Below are 13,718 nucleotides of genomic sequence, written 5' to 3' on the forward strand. Positions count from 1 at the left end.
TTTGAACAGCCCCCAATACAAACAAAGTATGTAAATTGATTTGTTATCAGATCTTTTATACTCACATAAACACAAAATATAATGTATTATGCTTGAAAAAGAAGACCTAAAAATATAGTACAGTAACTGCATCTTCTTAGATTTCATTTTTCTAGTCAACATGCTGAGCATCAGTTGGGTGGAGAAAAGGATGGCAAATATTAACATCAAATAAACAAAAATATTAATTTCTAAGAACTTAAAAATCTTAAGCACCTCAAAATGTACAGTAATTGATACATGATTAGCATATTCATTGTTTAAATTATGCTCAATCAATCTTAAATCACTTGACCTTGACATATTTTGTGATTCAAATGCTGATTTGCATTGATTTAGAATCATTCTTAGATTAACTCTTTCATTTGCATTGCTTAAAAACTCGGGTACCTTAACAACAGTGGTGCTCCTTTTCTCTTCATTATGTTTCTCTTTCTTTTTTTCCTTTTCTTGTTTTTCAAATGAGGCTTTTATGCCTACTTTTTCACTGAATATTTTCTGGAGTTCAGTGGTTTTTGCAGGGATCTTTGTGCTATTACCCTCATCTCTACTGTCTGCTTCTGAAACTGTCCATAGATCTTTGCATTTCTGACCCTGTTCTAGCCTGTCTTCTCCACTCTGCTTCCTCCCACTTCTATTTATGCTGTCCAAACCATAAGTGTTACCCTGTGGCATTTTCTTCACACTTACTTTTTCATAGTGACTTAAAAGCTTTTTTGTTAGTTCATGTTCCAATAATGGAAAATAATCCTCTCCTCCAGAAAAAATTCCTGAGAGACCTAAATTTTCATTTAAATCACCAGCACTTCCTAACAATTCTGTACCTAAATGCTGATCATTCTGCAGTGGTGACACTTGAAAATCTAATGGATAAGATTCAGAGACTTTTGCTGCACAGTCACTCTCTGAGATATTTCCTGAAGAAAGAGCCAAAATTTCTTGCTCTTTATTCTTGGCTTTATTTGAATTTAAATTTGATTTTTCTAGGATTTCATTTTCTACTAGGACGTAATCTTTATTCAGAGATGCTTCCTCCAGTTTGTGAATATTCCTTTCAACACTACAATAAACACCTGGATTACTCATAGATTGCAAATTTAACTTAGCATTCTCACTTCCATCGTGCACTGCCAGCTCTCTGAAAGAGGACGCAACTTTCTCTAAAGATGTTACATCTGTTGCACGTGAACGAGAACCACCTTTTTCATCATACACTTGAAACTCTCTGTCTTCAGAGTTTAAAGTATTATGGCTTTTGCTTTCTGTAAAGCACTGCTTTTTATGCTGACACTGAAAATGAGTTCTCTGTGAAAAATGTTGCTGTTTGTACGGGCTGATACCCAGGGCCTGCTCTGCAGTTTTTGGAGTTACTTCAGCTTTCTTTGTTGTTAGGTCAAAATCAGCTTCTGATTGCATCTCACATTCTTCCTTTGTTGAAACATCACTCCCTGCCCTTCTTGAATTTTTTTTTCCTTTGGTTTTGTGTATCATTTCCACTTTAGGCAACTTCTTTGATTTCCCCTCTGTTTTCTGTCTCTCTTCATTAGCAATTTGCTCCTTTAACATTTCACCAGGATCATTGTTCACACTCACACAGATTTCAGTTGAAATGAAGCAATCTTTTCTGCCATTTTTTTCTTCTTTAGTTTGATTCCCAAAACCCATTAAACTGTCCTGCTCTGTATGTAGCTTACTGTCTCTGTTGCCACTAATGCTGCTTTCTTGACCACTGACATTTAAAAGTTGCTTAAATGTTCTATCAGTTTTGAGTTTATCGTATCTGTCTACATTTAATTTTCTTCTGTTCATTTCCACTTTATTTTCCGGGTATTCAGGTTTACTGGAAGCGGTCTGGTTTTGCAAATATCCCACATCCATCATGCTTTCATTAGGTTTCTTTTCTTCTCTCAGTTCAAGATCTTCATTACATCCCAAAGGTTGAAAGCCTTCAGCTGACTTCACAGGTTGCTGGAGTTGATTCTCTCCTGGTAAACTCTGAGCATGACAGCACATGGATTAAACTGTGATATGATGGAAAGTTTATTATTTTTCCCTTATTCTCTGTTTTCTTAATGCCATTACTGAGAGTTAGAAAGAAGGACTGGCATAAAAGAAAATTTTGGAAGAATCACAGACTTCAGAGGTCTGTGAAGAATTTTTCTTCCCAGAAGAAAAATACCCTCATTCCTCTTTCAAAAGTGATTATTCTTTTTCTGGTTTGCTACCTTAATTAAAGAGAAAAAAACTCCATTATATTATTTTGAGACTGGAAACCTGCTTAGGTTATCTTCAAAGAAGCTACCAAAAATTTAGAAGGCTAACAGAGGAGGAAGGAAGATGGAGGATATTTGATTTCAAAAAAAACAGCAGCCCTGGAGACACAGAGCAGACAAATTGTAAACATTTTGGAAGATTCCACTTGTTCTTGAAGAACATGAAGTCTATTGACATTCACAGATTTCCTGATCCTTGTTATTTGACTGACTTTTTATCCTTGATGCTATTATCATTACTAGTCATACTAAATCCTCAGTTATAATGGCTACTTATCAATAAATATTATGTATTTCCATCAGTTTGCTCCACCACTTGATGATGCCCAAAGACACATGCTGTTTTTAGTGTTGGTTCACAGGTATTCAATATCAAGAAAAGCCAATAAAGACAAAATCAGCACCAGATTTATATAACATTCATTTAGGAACTGGTTTTTTTTCTTTAACAATAACAATAAAATTTATACCCATATGGTAGTATTCTCCAAATTTATCCAATTTATTTAAAAAAATGTAGTCCTTAAGAATTACTAAAAATTTTCTTTTTCTGAGAGACAGTTTTCAAAAGAAAGTGAAAAATTTAGAGTGTTGGTTTTTATTTTCTCTCTCAATTATTTGGAAGGTTTACTCTGCAGCAAACATGTATTTTGAAAAATTCATCTGCCTAATGTCAATAACATACTCTTGCTAGTAAGATCCAACACTAAGCATAAATAAAATGCTGTCTGACCCCAAGGAATCAATACAGTAGAAAGGCAGGAGGAAAAACAAATCCTGAACAGATCAAACTAACTTCATAAATTAATTAAGAAGATATCTCATCTCCCTGTTGGAAGAACTTGTCAGTTAAGTGGACTAATCCATACTATGGAATATTAAAAATATGTATATGTAGGGTATACACAGTGAATTTGCCTTTTCAATGTCTGCTTTTATCCAAAAGTTCAAGCCCTAGGGTATTAAAATTGAAAGTGTTAGTATTTAAACTTTAACTACATCTCCATCAGAGTGCAGTAAATCACATGATCATTCTAGGTGGAAGAAGTGGTAGAATGTCTAGATGGTAGAGGATTTTGCTTATCTGAATGATAACAGTGCTAACACTGCTACATTCCTGTTCAATGTGCACTACATAAGGAATTTTAGTTTTCCACGTCTGCTGGTAACTTTGTGAATTATTCCAACAGGTATATTGCTCTTTGTTAGCCTAGATGTTCTTTTTGCTTGGTTGACAGCCAGAGAATGACCTACCTCTTCCTCTTCCAGTCTTTTCAAGGAATCACCTGCAAACTTCATGTATTGGGTCATCAAGGTCACTAAGGCAGTGTACCGGGTCCGTAGATCCATGAACTGTAGAGGAACAAAGGGGGGGGTAAGTGTCATAGAAGTAAATACTCCCATTAAGCTTCAAAGAAGTGATAGACACTGCTCTAGAACCTATCCTGATTTTCATTTCAAAATCATCATTGTGGAATCCAAAGTTCTAATTTTGATTCCAGAATTCAATGCTGTCAACAAGGTGCACTTGAACAAATATATCCTAAGGATCTATGAGCAGATCCATAAGAAGAAGAAACAGAATACAATGTTTTGACTTTGCAGCCACTTGATACTTCCCCCTGTAAGAAAAGGTTTCAAGAGGGAGAAGCCATGCTTGTCACTGTTCCTCTCTCTAAGAGGTAGCAGGGAGACAGATTTATCTTTCTCAACCAAATGAGGCTGATTTGCCTTAGAATCTATCAAAGCATTCAGATCCAGTAAGTTTTACTATGGCCAAGATGAACTTCTTGTTTACTGTGATCAAGATCCAGTCAAGAGGTAGTTCTAAACAGTTTTACTGAGGCACAGTTCTCATACAGCTTTTTATCATTTGGATGACTTTTTTTAATCAGCTGCATTGTGCTGTCTTGCTACCAAACTGCAGCATAAGGAACAAGAGAATATTTGTTATACCATGTGTCTATAGAGAAAAAACCCAGACTTTTTTGGATTACCGTATTTAATAATTAATAAATCCAAAACTTAATTCTTGTGTTTACTCTGTTTCAAGCAAAGACTCACACTTTCCTGCCATAAGAAACCCATTTACCTCTTGAATAATGAAGTCTGATGAGCTTTGAATTCTTCGTCGCTTTACAGGAGATTTTTGTTGGGAGTCAACCATAGCTCTGTAGGTCATGGTCTGCAACTCATAGTCCTGTACAAGAGAAAATACACAAAATCATTGGCATTATACATGACACTGACACTAAAAGATAGGACTATAAGTGTAATATTATTGTTACCTTCACAGCAGCTGAGTATTGTTCTGAATATTTCTGGCATTCATCTATTTTGCTTTGTTTCATTTCAATCTCAGAAACCAGCATCTGTAAATTATGAATGTACATTTTCAGCTTAAAAAGTTCCTTTTATTACCATTATAATTAACATTTCTACATTATCTAACATTATCTAACATAAATAGATGGCTCATTAACATCTACTTTATCTAATATGCTCCTATCCATATGTGTACAAGTAATTATGCTCAAGCCTATGTCCTCAACTTAATCAGATTTACAGTACAGAAGTAGTGAAAAAACCTGCCATGTTAATAGTTCATGAATGAACTTAAAATCAGGAATATATCATTACATGCATATAATTTATTATCCAGTCTATTTATACTGTATTTCCTTCTTGCAGGAGACACATGTTGAGTTTAGCTCTGCTTCCATGAAAATATTTCTACATCCATAAATAAAAAACCAGCACTGAATATGGAATTATGTGGTAAGGCAAGTCCAGAAGTTTTAAGGTTTTGATGTTCTTGCACACTTGAGGACCAAACAATTTGGTCTATATGACAGTGACAATTATCACTGGGTGATATATTCATGGCTGCACTAGAAACACAAAATCATAAAATCTGGTGATTACTTGGAGCTTTACAGTAAGGGCTGATGGGTATAAGCCATTCGTATTAATAAACAATATTGAGATCACTGATATTTTAATTCTTTGGTCAGTGCTTACCACAGTGGTTTGCAACAATGACATCCCCTTCATACCTTGTGTTGGTTCAATTGCTTAGCCAATGCTTTGCTATTCTCAGGATGTATTTCTTGAATCTTTCGCTGAGTATCTTCCACTTGTTGAATCCAAGTGTCCAAAGAATTGTAAGTATCTTTATAATACTTCAGAGATTTATTAATACCTTCTAAGTCACGCAACCTGATTTTATTTTATAAGATAAAGCAAAGGGGAGAAGATTATTATTAAAGACAAAAAATACAACACTAAGGCAAATACAGCTTTAAAGGCTTCAAATGCCTTAGCTCTGTTACAGTTCACAGCATAAAACCTGGTGTAGCCCTAATTAAACAGCAAATTCACTTCTCAAACACTAGGGCTTCCCAGCTTGAGGAACTCTTTCCATTTGTCATAAAGGACATCCAGGAGAGATCCTACTATGCAAGAAATTCTATATATCCCTCATTAGAGTGTTCAACTGCTTGAAGCTCCAGGAGCACTGGAAACCCCAGGAAAGAGGGAGGGCTCTGCTACTGCAATCAGCTCTGTTACAAGAAGGGAGAGTATTTAAAATGTGGCCTATGAATCAAGAAGGAGAGTGCCATGCTGGAGTCAAGTAGTGGTTCACCATACTCTCCCATAAAACAGCAGGAGTTACACTAAAACTGAACACTGTAAATATGCTAATGTGCAAAAGTAATTCAACATATACATCTAATTTTAAATCATGGTTTTGACCTAAAAAGAGAAGTCTGTGTATTTCTTTAAAGTAATTTCCATACTGAGGGAGATACTGACAGTTTTTCTTTCACGATCCTAAACCGTTACTTGTTATCATGGTGTGATTTTGGTGGTTGCTCTATGCAGAGCCAGGAGTTACACTCGATGATCCTTGTGGGCTCCTTCTAACTCAGGATATTCTATGATTCTACTTAAAAGATCATATAAATATGACCACTCAACACCGCAGAATAAACAGAAATATACAACCTTTTACAGTTCAACTTGGAATCAATACTTTCAATTGCTGTAGTGTTGTTCTTAAGATGCCAAAAGGAGATTTAAAAAGAGCAAGCAAAGGAAATTTTTTTTCTCAAGTTTCATACTTAAGCAAGTTTTAAAGTTTAAGAACCATGAAAAAGAGAAAGGATCATGAAAACTGCAGCCAATATTTGTACATAGGTTTCGTATAATGATTATCAGTGTCAAGCTGGTAGGAAGAAGCAGAGATAATATTTACAGAAAGCAGCTTGTTTAAAACTCTGTACTGCAGTTACTACAATCTGTCCTGTTTACACCAGAAGTCACTATGTATTAGCAGTCATTTTTCAGCATATTCTGTTCAGGATACAGTCCTGGCAGGAGAGCATGTGGTTCATGCTTACTCTCTTGAAGAAATAGGAACACTTCAGTACCTCATAAAACCCCTGTTTAATAATTTAAATTATGTCACACTAACAACTGATGAAAAATCAGAGGTGGAACTTTAGCTAGCTATTCTGCAGCCAGCTTTAAATGAGTGACCTTTTTCCCATCTTCCTTCTAACTTCCAGCAATGTTGAACAGACAAACTAAACTAGTTAATTACAAGTGAATAACTTCAATATTGCACCTGAATGTACATTCAGTCCTCAGAAAAGGAGGACAAAAATGTGACAGGTTGTTGTGCGACTTTTACATCAACAGCGCCATCTTCAATGTTCTTTTTCAGGCTATCTATAATGACAAACTAAAGTACATTTCAAAGGAAATAAGTTCAGACAGTACAGAATTCCTCAACACTTGCCCAACACTTTTTCCTTCCGCCTCTACAGTTCCGCGTCCTTTACATACAGGAAACAGGACTGTAGAGACTGAAGAAAAAAGCATTTCCAGGAATTTCATGTATGGACATCTTCAGAAATACAGGGAGGTGTGTTCTGCTGTATCTGCATATCTGCATTGGCAGGTGCACTTGAGCATCATTTTTCAGTATCAGCTTGACAGTAAAGGGCTGAAATCAGAGCACTATCTCTACTGGATATTAAAAAAAATAAAAGGCACTTCACAAAAAAGTTATTGCACCACAAATTATCACAGATGTCCATGGAAGCTAAGAACTTCCAGACTTAACACTTGAGTAACTAAAAGCAAATTAACATGAATCCAATCATAACTGATGAATCAGCTCACCAATTTAGCCCATCAGAACTAATTATGTGGAGAAACAGATGGTATTTCCATAGGCCTGCCAGCCATTTCTTCAGGTTTCATTTTTTAAAAAGAAAAATGACAATTTATCTCCACTGTGTATCAATAAATTGTAAGTTTCTGTATCTTGTTCATCTTTTGGAGCTTAACAGCCACAGGCATTTCCAGTGGAAAAGTAAGGCAAGGTTGCCAACAGCACAATAAAGGTGTTCATCCCAGCACATTCCAAAAACAGTTCAGAAAACTATTCAGACCTGTTTTAACATTCATTTCTGATTGTTTTGCCTCAGAAATAAATTTTTAAAAACAGTCTAAAACATGAACAGAATATAATAAAAAGTCATACAAACCTATTTTCAATTTGAGAATGAACATTTTGCCACCTCTCAGCCAACTGATCAACTTTTTCTTTATGCCAGTCAAAGTCAAGATCACGTTCCTTGTGCATTTTAAACATCTGATCACTGATCATCTTTGCCTTCTGCAGTTCATCCTCTAAGGCATGGAATGTTTGTCTTTTCTCATCCACCTCAGATCTCCATTGCTAGTAGGTGATAAAAAAAGTTGTAAACAACTGTTAATTATGACACTATTTTATAAATTAGTATTTTACACAAGTATGCTGTATAAATGAATAAACGAAAATATTTCAGTTAGTATTTTATTCTGCTTGCTCAAATACTCAAGTGGCACTAGAATGGGTTTGAAGCAATAAACAGCTAAATAATTCTAAGTAACAGCAATCCCCACAACACACAGATCAAAACACAGAGGTCAAATGAACACACTCACCTTAGAAATTATATCTTTCAAAAAAAATTATTAGGCAGATGCTAATCATTCTATCTAGCAAAAAAGCATTACTCATAATTTGTAATATCAAAATGAGTTATATACAGCAAACAAAAAATGCTGAACTTCAATCTTTCAGTTTCTCAAAGATAACTGCCAAACTTCCTAAAAAACCCTGATTAGAACACTGAAGCATCAAAAATATTATTGTGATCAAATTTACATAACATAAATATATGTTTATGCTACCCTAAGTATGTGGTACCTTCTGAAGAGCAAAGAAAATCTTACCGCAGCATTTATAAGTGCCACTTTTGCAAGTTCAGATACTTTAATGCATTTTGCAACAGCAGGAACATGCTTTCAACCTATCCAAATCCTAATGCTCCAAAGTAGCCATTTTTTTCTGAAATGTCAATTCAAATACCACCTCAAACTAAATACACAAGCCCATGTTTGACACCCTATAGAGTGAAGCATAAGGGAATCAGGTGTTAAAAGACAGATAGCTTTTGTCTTATTTTTTTTATTTGCCCATGAAAAGGCACTAACCAGCTCTTACCTTTAATGTACCCATCAGATTTTCAATATTGTTTTTGTCAGCTGTTACTGCCTCTTCTTCACACAACTTAGTTTCATAGTGTTTTACTAATGATTCTGCTGTTTGGGTGTTCGTCAGCACCAAATTGATAGTTTTTAATCTGAAAAAAAGACCTCCTGTTAACTGAACCATAAAAAATCATAAAAAATAATAAATAAAATCACAAAATCATAACGATCAATACCAACACTCAACACATTCGTGTTTTTCAGCGTTTTCTTTCACAGGGCACCCCTTTATACCATGTTAAAATGTTAACTCCCTTTTCCTTGATCAGTATTATTCATTGTATTCATTATTAAATTGTTTCAATTTAAGAGAAAACTATAAACTAAAACATGTGTGATGGAAGACAGCCTAGTACATACTTTTCTATGAAAATGGAAGACATGGAGTAAACTTGGTTCATGTTTTGTATAACAACATTGAGCTCAGAGCGCAGAGTAGGGACTGAAGGTGAACCAGCAGCTTGACTGAAAAACTCTTCACATTTATCTGTGATGACTCCCAAGTCATCCTTCAGCCGATCCAGTTCTTTCTTCAGTTTCTGTAAAATGAAAGGTGATTGATAGTGCTTTTATCCTACATCAACCTGATAGATACTTTACATATCACTATGAGTACAGGTCTGCCCTCCTTTACTTCTTTGATGATGACACCATTAGAAAAAAATTGAAGAGAAATGTATGTGTAATAGGGAAACTAATGGAGATGCCATTGATCAGCATATTTTTGCTCACAAACATCTTTTTGTGATGCTGATCAGCAAAAAGATGCTGATCAAAAAGATGCTCCATTAGTTTCCCTATTACACATACAATTTATGAAGCTTCATATTACACATACGAAGCTAAATATTTGACTCCTCTTTTCAAGGTACACTGCAAACCTTCCTGGCTTACACTCAAAAGTCAGGATATATTTGTTTTCGAAATACAACTTTTCCTAGGCAAAACAGGCTTTCTCAAAGACTCACCTCTTGCTCTGAAATCCTAAGCACATTTTCATGTACATCATCCCTCTCCATCGGCGTCCGGATCTGCCGTATTAACCGCTCCTCACAACTCTCCAGTCGTAGTCTGATATTTCTGACTTCAGAGATGTACAGATTATAAATAGATTCTTCCTGCTCCTCTGTTGAGAGAATTAAGGCATATGTTAGCCATCAAAGTCATCATGTCATTTTCACCATAACTTCTCACACTTTTTATAAAGTCATTGCTCTACAGGTGTTTTCGTGACTGGCCAAAATGCCATCAGCTTCCATCAAAATTCTGGTTAAAAGGCAAATCTTAGGAACTTTTAAATTTTATTTTTATTAAATCATCTCCTCACACATGAAAAATAACCATCTGTGATCATTCTGCACAGGCATTACTCTATGATGACATTGCTAAATTCAGTGACTGATTCTTTTAATCAGTGGTAGCAGGGACATAAATCCTCTTTCAGATGCACAGTGCACCACAACTTTCCTGAAGCTGAGTGAACTTTGCTAATGAAGTAATCAGCTTTGCACTACTGTATTTCTTTAAGTCATCAACTACTCAACAGTAAATCAGAAGAGCTATTCTGAGCTTTCTGTTCTCACTGTATTAATACAGTGTTAATTACAGTTAAGACAGCAGTAACTACAGGCATCCTGTGGAGTCAGGAAAGTAGCTAGGACATTTTCCTTGCCTTAACAGAGTGAAAAATGTTCTAATTCAGTCACGAACTCAAAGTAATCAAGCTGTTTTTCCAGCATTCAAAAACAAGGAACAAGGACTAAGCAAGGAGCTGTAAAGCACATAATAAATTCTTAAGTGTAAAATTTCTTGTAGCATTCTGTATATTATGTAACACATCAATATTTTTGCATAGCTTAATATATACAAAGTTTAAAAAAATTAAGATCTTCTATACAATGGAATTGCACACATTGTTAAATTACTCTTTTCAAAAGGACACAGGCAGAAACAATATCACGATAAAAAAGATCTCAACATGAAGGACAAAATTTCTCTCATAAGGACATCTTTTGACATTTCTAAGCTAAGTTTTACCTCTTTCTGCAGACTTCAGAAGCTCTTGATAGTATTGCTTGCAAACATTAACCTCCCTTTCCAGCTGAGCTGTATCAGAGCTTGTAAAGATTTTGGACTCCTGGCTGTCTTCCACAAAATCATCAAAGCGGGACTGTAAATTGCTTAGAACCTGCTGATGTTCACCTGGCAGCATTGTCTTTATCTGCAACAGATTACAGACCCAAAGCACAGTCAGCAATGGTGCATCTCTCACACAGTTCCTGTGATGCTTTTTTATCAAAAAGCAATACTGATCAATTACTAAATGGTAAAGTCAAAGAATTGAGGTCCTGAAAGGTCTCTGTTCCTTAGCTGGAGTCCACTTGACAGCTGATAATTTACACTCAACATAAAATCTTTTTCAATCTTTCCCATCAGAAAAGGCTTCTGTTAAGCCAACCCTACATCAGACTTCATTTCTCTCATCAAACACCATGCAGCAAACAATAGCAAGGACAACTAGGGACACCTCAAGAACTATCTCAGATTCCTCTTTCCAACAGCAACAGTGATAAATTAGGTAGGAAAGTGTCATTTTCAGTATTGCAAATACTTCTTGCAACAGTTTGTGCTCTCACACAGTTTTAGTCATCCTGTAACTTCCTAGTAAATGGTTGAGAGCCCTTCCTAGTCATAACACTTACTGAGGCAACATTGCCAGCTCGAACAACTTCAATTTCATTTGTCAGGTAATGCCAGGACACCACACTCTTCATGTTTACATGTGACTCATGCCAAAGGGCCAGAACATTCTGAAATTGCTGTTCAATCCTGAAACAAAAAAAATTCCAACTTCAGATCAGGGTAACACATGAAAACAGGGAGAAAAAAAAAAAAAAAAAAAAGAAAAAAAAACACCCAAAAAACCAGCAACAAAAATAAACCCACCAAAAAACTGTGAGATATTATTTTAACCCAAGTTTCATGTAAATAGATGTTAATAGAAAATAGGTAGTTTTACTTTGTCCCTACCTGTTGGCTGTATCTATTGCTTCTTTGTTTGGTGGAGGAACTGTAAAGCATACAGATGGAACCATGGCCTCATTACCACTGGGGCTAATGACTTTCCATTTAGCACGATGGGAGTTGTTTGCTAATACACACTCATCATCTTTGTAAATAGTTATCTAGTATTAACAGAAAAGCAGAATCATTTGATGAGCCAAGCATTACAAAATAATTGTACAAAGCACTTCTGCAAATGCTGTCAACAAATAAGGAACAGAACAACAAAACCAATGTTCCAACCAAAGGATTTGCTCCTGTTTACTAGGGTGGAAGAAATTCATAGCCCAGCTTTCTCCAGGAACATGGTAATTAATGAAACTTTAGCTGAATTCTTACATCTGTAATTGGTTTGAGGAAATTTTAGTTTCTAACCTCAATTTGTCTATAGTCACAGATGGCTTTAATTGGAATGGATGTTTTGAGTACACAGTCAGGGTTCCTTGGCTTCAGCTGAATTATTGCCTTTGCTCTTCCCACAAGGCCTGCTACTGTGCTCTTATACTGCAAGAGTTGTTCTTTTTCTTCCTAGAACAGTTAAGAAAAGAATACGTCATCAGAGAAGTCCAGAATACAGTACTGCCTCTTTGATCCTGTTATGCTTTTTTTTTTCCCACTGACTCCTTCTACAGTGTTTCTGAAAAGTAACACACTTCACAAAAACAAAGTATCTTTCTGAAGCCACTGTCTTCATATATCTGGTATTGTAAACACAAACAAATAAAACTGTATTTTAAAGTTATGAAAAATAGTAATTTATTTAAAAATTCTGAAAAAAATCAGCATTTTTTCCTTTACTTTATATGAATAATCTTAGCACATTTTATATCCCCCCATAACCTACACATTTCTTGTTTCACTGCAGCTCCTGCTAACTGCCTCCTACTAAAGTTCTTACCATGGACTCCTGGACAAGGTCTTCCAGTCTATGAAGACTGCTTGATCTATCACAGCTGTATTTTCGGTATATGGTATCTTTTAAATTCTTCAAATATTCCATAGCTTCTTTGGCATCGCTGAAAAACTAGGATAAAATAATTATCTGGGTTATTTTTAAACAAACTAAAAAATGCAGAATCAGCTACACTGAAGTTTTCAAGTGCTGTCCTTTAAAACAACCTTTTCTCATCACTTGAAGTGACCACTGCACCTCACTCAGCTACTCATGATCTCATGTCTCAATGTACTCTTCAAAAAGGCACACACTGCTAACACCAGTTATTCTTGGTATGACCTACATGCAAAATTAATTCTGCAATTATTGAACATACAATTAATGGCCATTCCTGCAATGAAACAATTTTATTAAGCCAATCCTGCTTCCTTTGGAATTACAATTACTTTCACATAGAAAGCACAGACAAATCCTACAACTATAGAAACTACCTGCAAAATCCAAGCAGCACAGCTGGGGCAAACATTTTGTTCAGGAAGGGAAATGAGCTGCCACACCTGGCAGTTCTGCAAGGGTATATGCCCACCCAAACAAGGGTCCTGGTTAGGCACAACTGGGAATGGAAATCCCATTCTCTCCCTTAAGCCCCTTTTTCAAATCCAGAATTCCAGTTTCTTCCCCTTGTCACAAGCAGCTCAAATTGCTTTTTCTTCTCCAGTGTCCCATTCCTAACTTTGGGATCTCATCTTTCTCAGTCTAAAGGCATCTTACCCCTTCATCACCTCCCTTTCTCTTCAATCAAACAACCCAGAAGACACTAAGGATTCATCCTTATAATT

General features: G+C 35.6%; 1 protein-coding gene across 11 annotated transcripts in view; it reads right to left on the reverse strand.

Annotated features, from left to right (window-relative positions):
* DST (dystonin) overlaps positions 1-13,718 on the reverse strand; it is a 288,951-nt gene that overhangs the window by 122,436 nt on the left and 152,797 nt on the right. For 8 of the 11 annotated variants that reach the window (XM_059468642.1, XM_059468645.1, XM_059468644.1 and 5 more), the window contains 13 exons: positions 12,883-13,008; positions 12,360-12,512; positions 11,952-12,106; positions 11,624-11,750; positions 10,959-11,142; positions 9,890-10,047; positions 9,282-9,460; positions 8,875-9,013; positions 7,871-8,064; positions 5,369-5,531; positions 4,601-4,684; positions 4,405-4,512; positions 3,567-3,665 (listed from right to left, as the gene is read on the reverse strand). In XM_059468642.1, the coding sequence (XP_059324625.1) occupies positions 3,567-3,665; positions 4,405-4,512; positions 4,601-4,684; positions 5,369-5,531; positions 7,871-8,064; positions 8,875-9,013; positions 9,282-9,460; positions 9,890-10,047; positions 10,959-11,142; positions 11,624-11,750; positions 11,952-12,106; positions 12,360-12,512; positions 12,883-13,008 (1,869 nt within the window). Of the gene's footprint in view, positions 1-429; positions 2,035-3,566; positions 3,666-4,404; positions 4,513-4,600; positions 4,685-5,368; positions 5,532-7,870; positions 8,065-8,874; positions 9,014-9,281; positions 9,461-9,889; positions 10,048-10,958; positions 11,143-11,623; positions 11,751-11,951; positions 12,107-12,359; positions 12,513-12,882; positions 13,009-13,718 lie in introns of all 11 variants that reach the window. The other 3 variants (XM_059468637.1, XM_059468638.1, XM_059468640.1) reach the window with 1 other exon arrangement.

The sequence above is a fragment of the Ammospiza nelsoni genome, chromosome 3 (genome assembly GCF_027579445.1).
Source record: "Ammospiza nelsoni isolate bAmmNel1 chromosome 3, bAmmNel1.pri, whole genome shotgun sequence".
Taxonomy (NCBI): Eukaryota; Metazoa; Chordata; class Aves; order Passeriformes; family Passerellidae; genus Ammospiza; species Ammospiza nelsoni.